General features: G+C 40.6%; 1 protein-coding gene across 1 annotated transcript in view; it reads left to right on the forward strand.

Moving 5' to 3' along the window:
• Window positions 1–2,779: 2,779 nt before the first annotated feature.
• The window catches only part of LOC136886749 (gastrula zinc finger protein XlCGF46.1), a 50,039-nt gene continuing 37,839 nt past the window's right edge, over window positions 2,780–14,979 (forward strand). Inside the window, exons 1-3 of the mRNA XM_068230941.1 lie at window positions 2,780–2,895; window positions 6,665–6,985; window positions 7,415–7,640. Coding sequence (XP_068087042.1) covers window positions 2,780–2,895; window positions 6,665–6,985; window positions 7,415–7,640 — 663 coding nt within the window. The remainder of the gene's footprint in view (window positions 2,896–6,664; window positions 6,986–7,414; window positions 7,641–14,979) is intronic.

Below are 14,979 nucleotides of genomic sequence, written 5' to 3' on the forward strand. Positions count from 1 at the left end.
GTATATTGCGATTATACCAGAAATAACAAATGGCGTCGGGATGTGGCAACGCCATCGCCCAGTGGGGAAACCACTGCAATCAGCCACCTGCGTATTGACAGGAAAATCATACCAATTTTAGATAGGAGAAAATTCCTGCCCTCAACCCTGAACGCCTAGGGAGATACTGGCAGCAGCTCTAAAATGCTTGGCGATGGGCTATATAACAAGCCGGCCTTAAAATCTCTCATTCACAATCTCGTGGAATGATGTCTTTCGGATTTAGTACCAAGGCTAGGGCGTCCCCTCAGGTGACGCACGTTGGCGAGGCCCAGACGTGTATGCAAGGATTACCATTGCACGGGCGGCGATGGCTAAACAAGCTAGCCCTTGCAACCCGTCTCGCTTCACTCAACGTCGGTACTGTGCCTGGGCAGTACAGCGAACTGTAAAATGCTCTTGAAAGGAGACAGATCGATGTCTGTGCAGTGCAGGAAACACAAGTGAGTGGACAGAGCTTGTACGACATCGGATGCTGGCACAAGCTGATATACAGTGGCACCCGTGGAACAACCAGTGGCGTTGGTATTATTGTGTCAGCAAAGTTTGACAGCTGTATCTCTGATGTGCAGCAATAGGATAACCGGCTGATGAAGATTAACTGCATCGCATATGGAAGAAAAGTACACTTTTTCAGTGCATACGCCCTACAGACAGACGTTTGTCTGGAGCAACAAAAGATGCCTTCTGGGAGATCCTTGAAGAGAAGATGGCCAAAGTACCCCTAGAAGACTACTTTATTATCGCCGGTGTTCTAAATGGACATGTCGGCCACAGAAAGGAAGATCATGCAGCCCACGGTGGACATGGTTTCGGGGAAAAGAACGATGATGCCCAACAAAAGCTTCATTATGCAGTAGCTCATATCCTGGTCATCACAAACACCTGATTCAAGAAGCGTGATTGACATTTAATTACATATTACAGTGGCAGGCGCATCGATTACATCCTCATCAGGCATCGAGACCTTAAAGACGTGTTAGACACAAAGGTTATACCATATGAAACTATCGCGACACAACATCGACCCGTTGCATATCATATCGCCGAATCCCGAACGCTGCTTTCTTACAGGACCAGCGAGAATCAAATGGTGGCACTTCAAGGAAAAAGAGGCTGATGTCGTTACACGAATAACATTACCACCGTTACTACAGTCGAAGAGAGTTGGATCAAACTGAAGGAGGCTGCTCATGACACTGCATGTACTGTTCTTGGGTCAACAAAACCAGGGCAGCAAAAAATTGACAAAGATACCTACATGGCTCTGGAGTGATGAGGTCAGAAATGCAGTACAAAAGAAGAAATGGCTTTACCATCAGTTTCTTGCCAGCAAGACACTGTCTCTTTGGAATGCCTATAAGATAGCCTGTAGTGATGCAAAGATGATCATAGCTACAACAGAAACAGCACATTTTGCAAATCTTTATACAAAACTAAACACGCATGCGGGCGAGCGGGAATTATACCGATTCACCAAAGCAAGGCATTGCAACACAAGACATCCAGCGCTTCTGTGGTATCAACGATGGAACAGGAAACTTATTGGTTGATTGGAAGAAGGTAAGAGAGCGCTGGCGTAGCTATTTCGAGAAGATCTCAACTGAAGAATTTCCCCATCCACCTTTCCCAGTCACTGCTACTGTGGAAGGACCTGTCAGAGACATTGATATCGAAGAGGTCAAGGCTGCTTTAAAAGAAATGAAGCTGGGGAAAGCTACTGGCCCAAACAATCTTCCAGCAGATCTCTAGTACTCTCAACAGTGGGATATGGCAGAATGGTTAGCACAACTCTTCAAGCAGATCATTAAAGAGGGTCGAACAACGAGTGATTGGCAACATAGCATCACCGTACCCATCTTCACAAAGAATAGGTGTCCAGCTGAATGTGCTGATTGCTGACGAATCTGGCTTTTGTGTCACACTATGAAGGAATTTGAACGAGGCCTTAATAAATAGTTATATGAGATCGTTGAGCTTTACGGAAACCAAGCTGGATTTTCGAAGAATTGGGGTACAACCGATGCAATCCATGCTGCACGGCTCTTGGTTGAAAGCATCGTGAGAAGAACAAGCCGATCCATTTAGTTTTCCTCGACCTTGAAAAGGCCATTGATCACGTACCGCACAACTTCATATGGCTATCACTGTGAGAGCATGGCATACCAGAATACTTTCTTAACTGAGTTCAGCTGCTTTATGTACACCCACAGAGCTAAGTTCAGGCCACCGCAGGAGCATCCAGTGATTTTCCCATCACCGTCGACGTTCACCAAGGTTCAGCGCTATCACCGCTCTTGTTCATTCTAGTGAGGGACACTGTAACAGCAGACCTGCACCGTTCATTGCCATGGACGCTACTCTAGGCAGACGATGTCATGTTGGCCTCTGAGACCCAGGTTGATCTGCAGTGCCAAACCCAAGAATGGAGTAGTCGGCTGGCGCAATACGGCCTGCGCCTAAATAAAAAGAAGACAATATATGACAAGCGATTGGAACCATTCTGGTAGATGGTGAGGATCTGCCGCGACTGACAAGATTCAAGTGCCTTGACTCCACGATCACTGATGATGGCCGACTTGTCGAAGAGATCAGGGCAGGGGTATCCGCAGCCTGGATGAAATTGAGAACAACAAATGGCGTCACTTGCGACCGGAGGATGAAAGATAATCTCAAATCAAAAATCTATCGTACTGTCATCAGACTTGTTGCACTGCGTGGTTGCGAATGTTGGCCGACTATGACTGAGATAGAGCATCGACAGGGTCATGGTGGTTTAAGGTCGCATACCCTTCCTGTTACCGCAGGATTTTCAACTGAAGATCCCACCCCAGGAACACCAGGAATCAAGCTACGGTTCTGAGATGACAGGCAATCAGCTAAGCCACTACACCACCGTTCCCCATCAATAATGGTAATAATAATAATAATAATAATGTGCTGTATATATATGGTTGCTGGGAAAAGGAAACCTCGTAATTCTTTCGGAGAATTGCTGAGTGATCAGCATTGGCTGGAGAATTGTTGCTGGCATTAAGCATTAGAGTCTTCTGTTTCCTTTTCTCGTGAGTGGAATTACGAGGTGTTTGCCTAGCAACGAAATCTATATAGGAGTCTTATTAATGCAACAATTATTATTGTACTATATACACTCCGGAAAAAAATTAAACAGACACATATTTTAGACTGAATACTTCGGAAAGAGGACTCTTATAGTGGTAGACAAAAACACTAAATCAGTACAAGATTTTATTGAAAATGAGCAAGCTGAGCTATTTTCTGGACTGCTCCCTGAAAACAGATGCTACGATAAATTTGCATACCCCTTGAGATGACCCGCGTACCACACTTTGAATACCACTGTCTTAGACAATGCTAACCAGCTAGCCACTGAACTGGACATGTATCTAGTGAAAGAATCCAAACAGATACAAAAATTATTCCTCAAGTATGTGAAGCAATTACATCATCTTTCCTGGAATTACACATGAAGGTACATTTCTACAAATAACTTAATTTACATGGAGAATTTAATTTAACAGTGTTTATTGATTTTGAATTATATTTATAGTAACTTCATTGTCACTTGAAAGCTTTTCAGTCTGTTGAACACGCAAGTTCAGTATAAATATGATAGTGTAACATACCTATAAAAAAAACACGCACTATTAACAGACTGAAAAGCTTTTAAGTTACATTTAATTGAGTCGACATTTGAAAGTATGGCTTCCTTCTTAACAAAATAAGGAAAATGGTGAAATTTTTGTTTTGAAAATCTGTTTCATTTTGTTTTGCATTTCTTGTGGAAAATGCGCAAACACGTCAAAAATGTTAACCTCATCATCCTGAGGTAACATGTTAAGTCATTTGGTAACTAAAATAATAACATACATGTTATAGCAGCTTGGATTGGAAAGAAGCTTGCTGGAGACCCCTAGAACTGAAGAGATTGCAGTGGTATGGTCAGATGAAAAGGATGGATCCCCACAGGACTCCTTAAGCTTACTTCAGCCACTGTGTTCCTGGGAAGAGAGTGATGTTTGAGAAAAGCAGATTTCAAGATGTAAACTGTGGGTGGACAGGACAAGCTGGATGAGGCTCGTACACAACCGCATCTTGACTGTTTATGACGAAGACTTCTACAATAATGAATGTTTGAATTTAAGAATGCAAGTCCATTGGAGCTATAGGTGTACGCTCATTCGTCACCAGGTGGCTCGCTGTATGCTGGCACAGTGCTCCAAGCGGGTGGTGACTACAACATTAAGCTCCAATTAAGATGTTCTCTCATACCGTGTGTGCAAGAGAAGTAACCTAGGGGGCATAGACAAATCGGGGACTAATGTGGTAGAAGAAATAAATGGGAACTAATAAAATAACGAAAGACACTAGGGTGGAATATACGCAAACATCCTGACAATTTCAACAGGGAACCTGGCCATCAGTTAACACATTCACGCCCATCATCTGAGCTGGCTACTTAAAGGGCTGGTCCAGCTATTTCAGCTGTTAGTGGCAGAGCAAACAACGATGAATTCTTTTCACAATAAGTTCTAAACTAAACAAGATATGGAAACAAAATTTTCCCCTACCTTAATGAAGTCGTCTAGTATCTCTGTAGGGTGTGGTAGGTAACGTCACACTTTCCTGGGTGAACGGGAACACTACACTTTCCACAAAAATAGTGTGTTTCACTAATAATTTTTTGAAGCACACTTTGCACCTTCTTGAGGGGAACTTGACTTTATTTGCTGGTGGAAACTTCAAGAGAATATGCTCTTTTCTCTTCCCATCTAATCCAAAATCCCATATTTTATTATTTTACCGGGTTGTATACGCGGAATCTTAGGCACCCTCTCCAGTCTAACATTCCTTCATCCAGAGCAATTTTCTGTTTGGGGGTATAAAGCTCTGTAAATCTGTCGGAAAGTTTCTGTAAAATGGGTCTGATTTTATACAGTCTGTCAGTGCTGTGCTCGTATTCACTGCTGTCACTGAAATGGAGAAATGAGAGGATACTTTCGAAGCGATTTCGTGACATTGTCTTTGAGAAAATAGGAGTGGAGAAAATTGGATCTCCTGTCCAGTACATTCTGAGAAATGGTTTACTAATGATGCCGGTAGTGAGCATCAAACCGAGGAACTGTCTCATTTCTGAAACAGTCACTGGACTCCACGTTTGAGCAAGAGAGTGTTTAAAGAAGGGGTGTAGCGCAGCACTGATTACATGACTGGCATACAGATTTGTTTGCTCTCATTGGAATTCGAGATATTGAGCTGTGAGAAATATATTTACAAATGACATGTCGTTAGTGTTTTCTTTTTCAATATTTATACCTGGTTTTGCAGTAAATGGGAACGCAGGGGGGCGATATAAAGGCGAAGATTCAGGTACCGGTATGTGTTTTCTGTCACGTGTCCAGGAGAATCGTCTTCACTGTCACTTTCAATTTCACTTAGTTCAGGAATCAGTTCATCACCTGAGTCTTCATTGAAAAGGATGTCTGCAATTTCGTCAACACTTACATTGTCCCTACGCGCCATGGTTACACTTCAGAACGCGATTATACACACGCTTGTGCAATCACAAACCAATTACGCAGATAGTTGGGCCAGTGCTAGGCTACCTTCAGAAACAAAACAAACAAAAAAGTGCATTGGGAGGGAGAATCGCCATGACCATGAGGTCTCTGGTGAGTAGAAGCATTCATAAGGGTATTACCTTTATCTCTCTTGCATATATTTGTGACCAAAATAGATCCCAGCTGCGTGGGAACGACTCCAGTTCAAGGTTGCGGTTATCCGGACTAACTCGGATACAGTCCACAGCATGGTCACGCGCTATAGGCAATAACTCAGATACGGGCGTGAATGTGTTAAGTAAACATGGTCGCCAGTCATTAAGGATTTACGTCCTTTCTATATTGTTATTTTGTTTTGGTATTTTTGCATGTTCGTACATTCTTCATCACCAGACGGTTCATTCCAAGCGCTGTGTTGTGTGTCATACTTTCATACATGTGTACACCGGTTATGTCCCTTCTCCCACACCGTCTCACATCATTATTCATCCTCTGGTTTTCTCCACATACTTTCTTTCCATTCTTCAGCTCTGTTCTATTCTATTCTATTCTGATGTCTTTCGTCCTCTAGGTTACTTACACTCGGTGTGATAGAACATCTTAATTGTAGCTTAATGTTGTCGTCACCTCCCGCTTGGAATGCTGTGCCAACATACAGCGAGCCACCTGGTGATGATTCAGCGTTACCACTACAGCATTCTTAAATTCAAACGTTCATTATTGTAGAAGTCTTCCTCGTGAGCAGTTGAGATTTTCTTCTGAAGACGCAGAGCAATGTTCTCTGTGAAACGTAAAGAGTTATCATGTCAACAAGTATGGGCTGCAAAAGCATCAATTTTAACAAATTTATGATATTGTTCAGTGTTAATCAGTTCAGACATACATTACTGTATGTTCTTTTTCTTCTTCCCATGTACATGACGACCCATCATTTTGTTTGTCAAGTTCCCAACCTCCTTCCTATATTTGTATTAATCATATGCTAGTTGGTTCCATTTTGTTACATACCTACATAAAATTTTATTTTCTTTGATTAATTCCAGAATTTTACCAGCAAAAGCTGCAAGAAGTAAAAAAATAGCTAACAGTCCGTCTGAGGATGCTCCTGATATTGCTGCCGGAGGAGAGGGGGCTCGTGGTGTCAGCCCTGGGGAAGAAGGTCGTGTGGAAAACATTGCAGGAAAAGGAGTTGACAAAGAGTGTGATGTGGACAGCGTGTTGTCCAACATATTCCCTTGTTTATTCTGTGCTAAGGCATTTCCTAATAGGGAACGAAGGAGAATTCATGAAATGTCAGACCATGTTGGTCAAACACCAATCCCTCCACCAAAAATGCCTTACCAGTGTTATGCGTGTAAGAAAAGGTTCCGCTTTCCTAAACATTTAAAGGATCACATCAGAGAGATACATCTACCGCCAGAATATAAATGTGAAATTTGTCGTGCTATATTCCTTACGAAGAGACTTGCGCTACTTCATAGTCGAAAACACTCTGGCGAGAAGCTTTATACTTGCAAATTTTGCAGTGAAAGGTTTAGTTTTCTTAAGGAATTACTCATTCATAGACGCGTTCATATTACGAAAAGAACTCTATCCTGCCGAGTGTGTGGGAAATCATTCAGGAAAATGTCACTTGTATATGCTCATGAAAGACACCATAAGAGAGCACTCTGTCACTTATGTGGCAAATCCTTACCAGAAGCACTATTGAAACGACACGTTGAAAATCATGATAGAACTCACTTGTGTCCAGTTTGTGGGAAGATATTCAACAACGTTTTTACGTTTTATAGACATACAAAACGCTTGCATGAACCCAAAGCCAGGCATGAACCCAATGCCAGGACTTTTCATTGCAGCATCTGTGATAAAAGTCTCAAGGCTGAAAGATATCTGAAGAACCATATGCTAACCCACTCATCTCTGAAAAACTTCAAGTGTGACCATTGTCCTTCTACTTTCAAATATCTACGGAACCTTCAAGCCCACAGGAAAAGGCACAGCCAGGATTCACCTATGGTAAGTGAGACTTATGCCCAGTTTTTGGATCATGAGATATCAAACCTATAGCGGTATTGAATGGTTAACTCTTGTTTTGGCATTGTACGAACATAAGCTACATCTATTGGGTTGATAAATCACCTGCTGACTTTGAGGGCTTTGAGCAGGGGATATCTATTTGTTAACTTGTGGACGCATGGACAGTACTTCAGTATCGGCAGCTAATATTCTGTTTGTTAAAATTTTTTATGGCTTTCTCATTTTCTTCCGACGAAGAAATTGTAGAAATGGTAAAAAATCTAGAATGACCACGATTATGTCATCGTTGGCCTAATGTTCTAATGAAGTATAGCGAAAGTGAATTCAAAGACAGATTCGGGCTAAAAAAATTATACTGTCATACGGTTGGTTGAGGTTATAGGCGACAATTTGCGTCCTTTGACAAATAATTTTCCTTGCCCCTGTTGATCACATATTAATTACGATACCCTTTAATATTACCGAGTCTTATCATATTTATATCTGGGATTAGATTCTTGTCCATAAAAGCACTGGTACCAGTTGCTGAGTAACCAGGTAATTACACATTTATCATGGTAGGCCTACTGCAGGCCCACTTGCGTTGGCAATGAACATATACTTTTATCGTGGGATTGTTTTTAATTAATGATATCACATTTCAAGGAACTAACAGGTTATATAATAATCTTATTTACCCGATATTTCTGATTATACTGTGGTCAAACAGTGTTCATATTTTGGAATAACAGGGAAAAGGTACAGTATATTTACAAGGTCCAGTGCAAACTGGATTGCACGTGACATGCTGCTGATGTGCATATTTCATTAGAAATCCTCAAACAATGTCAAATTCGTCACTGTCCTTAAACTCTATGAAACTGACACCCATGTCTGAAATAACTGTAGTTGAATACCAATTTCTCACTGCATGGCAAAGAGGATATAATAGGAGCTGCATGGAAAGCTCACATGTGATGCATTACTTGTGCGCATGCACCTGACAGTCTAGGAAGTACATCTAGTGCAAAAAAAAATAATAATAATAATGCCGTGCAAGGGGTGGCATCTAGTGAGTAGTTACGAAACTTGACCAACAAGCCAGTAGTTAACAGTTCGTTAAGTTAACTGCTATTACGCTGTGCATTTAAGATCTTATTTTAAATGTCGTACCATACATCAATATTTTACGTGTCTTTCCATTTTTAATATCTATTTTATATTCTGATATATTATTGTTAATTTATTATAGCTGATGATGTCCCTTAGGGCACGAAACATGTACTAAATATAATAAATTATATATTGTACTGAATAGGTGGACCACTTGGTTATAATATTTACATTTATCTTAAATATTCACTATAAGATTTATCGAGTCATCAACTGTAACAAATCAATGTTTATCAGGCAGATATCTCAGCATTCCAGAAACTGGGTATTAATAAACTTTCTTCTCTTTTGCATCTTAATTGGCTACATCTTACTTAGAATAACAAGTCATAATTAGATTGAACCACACCCGAGCAACTGGAGTGGGACATAGATGATGATGATGTAGATTGAAGATAGAAACATGCTGTTGCTGTTTGGGTCATCAGTCCATAGACTGGTCTAATGCAGCATGCATGCCACCCTATTCTGTACTAACGTTTTCATTTCTACATAACTTCTACATCCTATATCTACTCTAATATTTTTGTCGTGTTCACACCTTGCACTACCTCTGCTGTTTTTTACTTCCTACACTTTCCTCAAAAACCAACCGAACAAGTCCTGGATATCTTAAGATGTCGTCTTTCTACTTTTTCCTCTGGTCAGATTTCACCAAATCGGTCTCCTCTCACCAATTCTAATCAATCAGCCATCAATGATCTGCATTTAAGCCTATCGCCCAGGTGGCAGATTCCCTATCAGTTGTTTACCTAGCTTTTTCATAAATGTTTTCAAGAACTTGGAAATTTATCAAACATTTTCCCTTGATAATCTATTCCAGTCTCCTCCTCGTGGTATAAATGAATATTTGCCCCAATTCCAACTTTATCTTCATGTTATGATCTTTTCTACTTTTAAAAGCTTCGCTCAAGCTTATTCATCTACTAATGTCATTCCATGCCATCTCTCCACTGAAAGCTCGAAACCTACCACTTCAAAACTATCGTAAGATGTTCCACAAAATCAACACTTGTATGTATTGAACTACAGTGAAACTCTGTTAAGAAGTTTTTCAAGGGACTGCAAAAAAAAAAACTTCTTAAGCAGGAAACTTCTTAAAAGGGGTAATGCCCAAAAACTTATTCTGTACTTTGAAATACATGTGAAACACACAGCCAACAGATTTCCTTGTTTGTGAACAATACCGAAATAGGCCGATATATAAGAGCTGCTTACAGAAAGCCACAATATAAAAATTCGATTATCATGACAATATTTTTAGAGATAAAGTAAAATAATTGAACATACCATATTATAAATATATTTGATAAGAGAAGGGAACATATTAAGTTATATAAAAACGTTGCAAGGTTTGATTATTTTAGCAGGCAGAACCATGTCCTTCCACACTTCCCTTCCCTGCGAACTTACAATCTCTGCTTCGCAACAAATTGTTTTGTAAGCGAAAACCAAAAACCCCATGGCACTACAGCCCTTGAAGGGCCTTGGCCTACCAAGCGACCGCTGCTCAGCCCGAAGGCCTGCAGATTACGAGGTGCCGTGTGGTCAGCACAACGAATCCTCTCGGCCGTTATTCTTGGCTTTCTAGACCGGGGCCGATATCTCACCGTCAGATAGTTTCTCAATTCTAATCACGTAGGCTGAGTGGACCTCGAACCAGGTCCAGGTTAAAATCCCAGTCCTGGCCGGGAATCGAACCCGGGGCCTCCGTGTAAGAGGCAGGCACGCTACCCCTACACCACGGGGCCGGCTCGATTTTTAAAGAGTTCCAGCCACCCGCTCAAACTTGTTCTATTAGCAGAACTTGTTCTATTTCATCGTACTTTTCAGATTTAACTTCCTTACAATTTGCTGAAGTATTCCCTGCAGAAGCAGAGATCTCTTCTTTCTTCGCTATAATATCGTTCAAAGTAGACGGCGGCATCCCCAGCTCCTTTGCCAAAGCAACACGAGAAAGTGTAGATGACGCCACTTTCCTTATAATCTCCACTTTGTCTTTTATTGTTAGTGCCTTTCGCTTGATCTCTTTCCTCTGAGTTGCGCTCATTTTCACTTTTTAAAAAAAGCTTGTACGTTGATATTACAAGTACAAGTAACTTCACCTACTCCTATTCATACTAATTACGACGCTACACTATGCTTGGCAATCCGTAGCTTAGGCTTACAAGAAGCAAAGACCAGACGTGTACTAGTTTGTTAGCATGTGCTTTCTATCTTCCTCACACCCCTGACACCTGCTTCAAGGATAACGGCAGCAAATGGGAAATCTAGCAACTTACTCTTAAGAGATTCTTAGAACCTAGGCCTAAATCGCCCCTGCATTCCTACTGGTTGTCACGGCAACGGGCGTAGTTTCTGGCCGTTTCACAAGTACCGCATGGCCAAGCCAGTATTGAGTTTATTTTCCCGCTTCAATCCTCTTCATGCTATAGGTAATGAAGAAAAGAAACACAGGTTCGAAGTTGGTAGAAATTAGTGCATGGAAATGTATCCGGGGTATTACGTGGGAGAGATAAAGGTGCAGTAGCAACGCTAGCACATCTAAACGTAAACAGTTTCTTTCCCCGCGAGAATTTTATTTGATGTCTCCTCATCCTTGTGCTACGTTCTAATAATGCGACGTAATAATTACGAGTGACACGATAATACAATGTTTAGCTCGTATAAAGGTAAAATTAAAAATAACTTTCAATTTTATGCCAACACGTGGTATTGCAATGCCTATGTGTGCCTCCCTCAACACCCAGTTGGCTATCAACATTCGTTCAACTTCGTAAACGATCGGGATCTTTCGGTCGGCTGTTTGGCGGCATGTGTATCAGCTGGCTGCTGGCAAATCGGCTGTTTCCTGCATAGAGTCGCGAAGTTGTTTTTATTCACCTCACTAATAATAGACACGGAAAATATTTTATCAAATCATTCATTGCGTACTTTGTTTCTTACGTAGAATCCCGTTCGATTTTATTCCGCTAGATGGAACGGTGGAGTGGAAATTTTGACTGATGGGTTCGATTCGATTCCACAATTCCACAATTACAATTATAATATTGTAATAATACTTGAGACATCGATTCCACAAGTCGAGAGTGATCATCTGCTGTCCGTGTTGTCATAGCGTGACGTCATATGGCCGTGGCAGGCCCGCACATGTTCCGTGACACCAGACTCACACCGCGAGCGCGCGCACGGTCTAACACAGGGTGCAACTTGCGGAGACTGGAGGGTTCTAACCACGGGCTGCTTTGAGCGGACGTTTTCTATCTCAAGGGGCTCTAAAATCTGAACTGTTTAAGCGGGAAATATATTTACAACAGAACACTTTAAACGGGAAAAATATACATATGTCTTAATGCAACTGATCAAGGGACCAAGAATATCACACTTCTTAGGCGGGAAAACTTCTTATGCGGGAACTTCTTAACCGAGTTTCACTGTAGTTTTATTACACTAGAGGATCAGTTTCAGCTCCTCATGGAGTAATCTTCAGCTCAAACATTAAAATCAAGAACCATTGTACAATTACATACATACATACATACAAATAAAAAGTTCTAATGTCCGACTCATTGGCTGAATAGTCCGCGTACTGCCCTTCGGTTCGGTGAGTCCTGGTTTTGATTCCGGGCCAGGTCGGGGATTTTAATCGCTTCTGATTAATTCTTCTGGCTCAAGGACTGGGTGTTTGTGTCCGTCCCAACACTCTCCTCTTCATATTCGGATAACATACTTCACTGCCAATCACCACGCATACACGCAATAGCGATTACATCCCTCCATATAGGGTTGGCTTTAGGAAGGGTTCCAATTGTAAAATAGGCTCAATCCACATGTGCTGTGCAGTTAGCACCCGCGATCCCACAGGTGTGGGGAAAGCGGTAGGAAAAAGAAAGAAAGATAAAGTGTTCTGATAAAGTATCATATGTTACGTAATATCAAACCGTCGAGGGTTCTGGAAAATTACTCCCCAATGTCCTGTTATTTACATTTAGAAAAGTGTCTGTGATTTAAATCTCATATTGAAAATAACTAATGTTACAAACAAATAAGTTATGTTGCAGTAAGACTGAAATTCTTTCTTATGGAACTCAAACACTTCTGTGAGTGGTAGTGATTATTAAGAGGAAGTACAACTAGACAACCATCCTCTACATAACACTAAATCTAAATAAATTTTGGCTAAGATACCCGAAGCCGGCGATCCCAAGGCCAATCCCTCCTGCTGATAGATAATACTGTCGAAAGTGAAATAGTTATTATTTAAAACTAATTTTATTAATAGAAGATTGGTTGTGTAAGATTGTTGCGTTATTATTGACAGTTCTGAAGGCTATTTTAACATTGTGTTTTTTAAAAACGTTAGTGACCTTGTAAATATCTTCATTGAACGTGAAGGTAGAAAATAAAGTAACTTTTGGTTTTTCCTTTTTTCAGAGTAGTTAAAGGGCGATGTTTGTATTTATTGATAATACTTTCAATGAAATAACTTAGGCAATCTTCCATATTCCCTCATCCTCGCCTTAATAATCCCCCTCCTCTCCTTCCGCTTCCTTTCTCTTCTCTTTCTCTCCGCACCTCCTACACAAGACTTCCTTTGAACCTCACCTACTCCACCCCCATTCTCACTTCATTTCTACCTCCGCTCAGCTTATTACAATACAAAGTAATTTCCCATATAACATATTTCATTTAGGTATTTCCTTTCCCCTAAAACTTCTCTCTTTCTTTCTTAGCTGTTATTTATTCAATGTCAACTGTACGGTCTGCATTGAACTGCGAATTTCTAACCACCTTTATTTAATTCTATATACATTAAACCTCCTCACGCAACAACCATCGTCCTTCAAGATTCTAGAAACAGAAGAGCTTTTTTCTAGCATCATGCTTCGCATCCATGTGTACTAAATTTATGAACATCTTGAGAAGACAGAGTGATTTAAAGATAAAAATTTCATTGTTCCGTATTGAAATTATTGATGTTAAAAATTAAATAACTGGAAAGGAGGTTCAACCTATTCAATACTCAAAAGAAAGAAACGTAGCAATCACATTTCTATTTAAATGGGACCGGTTTCGACCTTAGTCTAGGTCATCATCAGCCATAAAAAACATGTAAAATGTTTATGAATGTTGGAGGTCAGTTTTTCACTCTCTTAGGCACAAAGACACGACACCACATTCTGTCCTGCACAAAGTCACAAAACTACTAATCAACATGCGAAGATCAAAAAGGCTTGAATTCGCAGACGAACAGATCTGTAGAAGAAAGCCGCCAGCTCCCGGTGAGCAGCGCAGCACACTCAAGGTCACGCGCTGCGGCCAAACACCTAAGTAGAGTGGAGAACGTTTCGAAGGTCCAGAACCTGTCACGGCTGCGGGAAGCCAAAACGTGTATAAAAATATACGATGCCAATTAGTATAACCGAATGAGCACCCGTACTCCAGCTAAGATCTTGGTAAACAGTTGACTTGAAAAAACAATTGTAGAGAGAAGAAAAAAATGTAGTAAAAAGCGCAATATCAGAAAACAAATGAAAACTTATATGCACAGTGCGCTATTTTTAAAAAAAATTTTAGGTTATGATTGAAGTAGTCGAAGTTGGCGCAAGACAAAAATATTTTTGAAAGAGGAGAATAAATTAAACGAGGAAGAGTGATAGTGAAATAAGAGAAAGAATAAAAGAAATTGAAGTTAGATGGTAATGAGGAAAGATAAGATAGGGAAATGAAGGAGGGGTAGTTTAAGGTGGGTTAGGAGGGTGGGTTATTGGAGGTAGAAAATGTGGGTGGGAACTATGTAAGACCAGCAATTTTAAGGATTACTTTTACATCTTTTTAATGTTATAAGGCGCGCTGGACTTATGAATCTCTATTTTTTAACGTAGTGTAGCGCATCTCTCGATTCTTAATCCTCCATGCGCAACAATCACCTTCCTTCAAGTTCCAAATAACAGAAGAGCCTTTCTAGCATCCATGTGTTATTACATTTACGAATATCTTAGGAAAACAACGTGACTTCGGCTCAGTTGTTCTTCAAATGGATAACAGCATCTTTAAGGAGCCAGCATATATTGAATTTCTTGACCAGCAACTTAAGGATTTATAAGTTTAACAACTTTTTTAATGTCGTACGGCGCACTGGACTTTTTATGAATCTCTATCATAG

This window comes from Anabrus simplex, chromosome X (genome assembly GCF_040414725.1).
Source record: "Anabrus simplex isolate iqAnaSimp1 chromosome X, ASM4041472v1, whole genome shotgun sequence".
Classification (NCBI taxonomy): Eukaryota; Metazoa; Arthropoda; class Insecta; order Orthoptera; family Tettigoniidae; genus Anabrus; species Anabrus simplex.